Raw genomic sequence first — 1,524 nt, forward strand, 5'->3', positions numbered from 1 at the left:
GAGAGAGAGAGAGAGAGAGAGAGAGAGAGAGAGAGAGAGAGAGAAAGAAGGGGAAAGGAGGAAGAAGAGGATCTGGCATGGGTTTTTGAAACCTGGAAGCCCACCTCCAAGGACATTCTTCAAGGCCACACTTCTACTTGGTCTAAACCTTCTCAAACAGTACCATGTCCTGAACCCTGATACCCAATCCTTCACATAGGGAGGCTGTTCTTATTCAAACCATCACAGTGTGTACTTGCACTTGTGTGGGCATAGTCCTGTGTGAGGGTGAATGAGACTTAATGTGTATGTAGAAGTCAGAGGTTATTCTCAGGACTTCCTTAGGACAGCTATCCACCTTGTTCTTGGAGACAAGGTCTCTCACTGGGGCCTGGGGGGAAGGATGTCTCCAATTAGGATTAGCTGGCTGGCCAATGAACTCCTGGGATTCTCCTGCCTCTGCCTTCACAGTACTGGAATTATGAGTGTGTACCATGGCTATCCTATCTCACATGGGCTCTGCAGGTCAAACATGGTCTTCATACTTGCCTAGTAATGACTTTATGGAAAACGCTATCTCCTCACCGCACAGGCTCTATTTTTTAATGCTTAGTAAAATGTTTGCTAAATAGACAAAGTCTGAGCCAGTATAATTGTTTTGGTCAGTTATTCTTTCTAATGAAAAATGAGGCTAGAAAAAAATCCACCAGGCAACTCAATAACACAAATGCTTTTCCTTAAGACAGCAACTTTTCCTTTAAAATGTATCAGAGACAATTTATGAAAACTTCTGATTTTTTTTCACACAAAATACTAAAAAGAACATTGTACTCAAAAAGAAATTTAATAAAATTGATTGTTTTATACTTCCACTGGGGACATTTAATGAAAGTATAAAGGAGCATGAATCAGTGATCTATGATGTTATTTTTTTTCTTTTCTGTTATCCTTTTGCTTGACAGAGTATTAAAAATATGAAGACGGAGCTGGAGAGACGGCTCAGCAGTTAAGAACATTTGCGGCTCTTGTAGAGGACCAGCAATCCATTCCCATCATTCACAATGGACAGCTCACAACTGCCAGTTACTCCAGCTCCAGAGGATCTGGTGCCCTCTTCTTGCCTCCGTGGGTATCTGCACACACTTAATGCACAAACAGATAAGCATAAACACATATGAAAAACGAAAAGATGAAGACAAGTTCAGCCTGCTCCTATGGCTTTGGTTTGCCCTAGGGCACAAGTAGTCTTCCCTTGCTTTTGTACCTTCAGTGTCCAAATCAACAGTGACAATGGCAAATGGTGTCTTAGTATGCTTAGAAAGCATGTTAACCTCATAAACTCCTTGAAGGTATTTTAGGGAAAGTCACAACTACAGATCACACAAAGAAGCTGCTGCCTTTTATTATTTCCATTTCAAAGCTAAGGACATTTAGATTTAGGTAACTTCCCCAAAGGTGGTTATTAAATAGCCTGACATTCAACAACTTCCCTTCCTTCCTTCCTTCCTTCCTTCCTTCCTTCCTTCCTTCCTTCCTTCCTTCCTT

The 1,524-nt window shown here is 41.3% G+C and overlaps 1 protein-coding gene across 6 annotated transcripts in view; it reads right to left on the bottom strand.

The window, feature by feature from the left end:
* Window positions 1-1,524, bottom strand: part of Immp2l (inner mitochondrial membrane peptidase subunit 2) — an 815,753-nt gene that overhangs the window by 104,273 nt on the left and 709,956 nt on the right. Inside the window, exon 7 of one of the 6 annotated variants that reach the window (XM_055624055.1) lies at window positions 882-1,121. The exons of the other annotated variants lie outside the window; for them this stretch is intronic. Within the exon in view, the coding sequence (XP_055480030.1) occupies window positions 1,050-1,121 (72 nt within the window). The 3' untranslated portion in view covers window positions 882-1,049. Of the gene's footprint in view, window positions 1-881; window positions 1,122-1,524 lie in introns of those variants that run through there. 6 annotated transcript variants of the gene reach the window in all.

Source organism: Psammomys obesus, unplaced genomic scaffold (genome assembly GCF_907164565.1).
Source record: "Psammomys obesus unplaced genomic scaffold, mPsaObe1.curated_primary_1811, whole genome shotgun sequence".
In the NCBI taxonomy this organism is placed as follows: domain Eukaryota; kingdom Metazoa; phylum Chordata; class Mammalia; order Rodentia; family Muridae; genus Psammomys; species Psammomys obesus.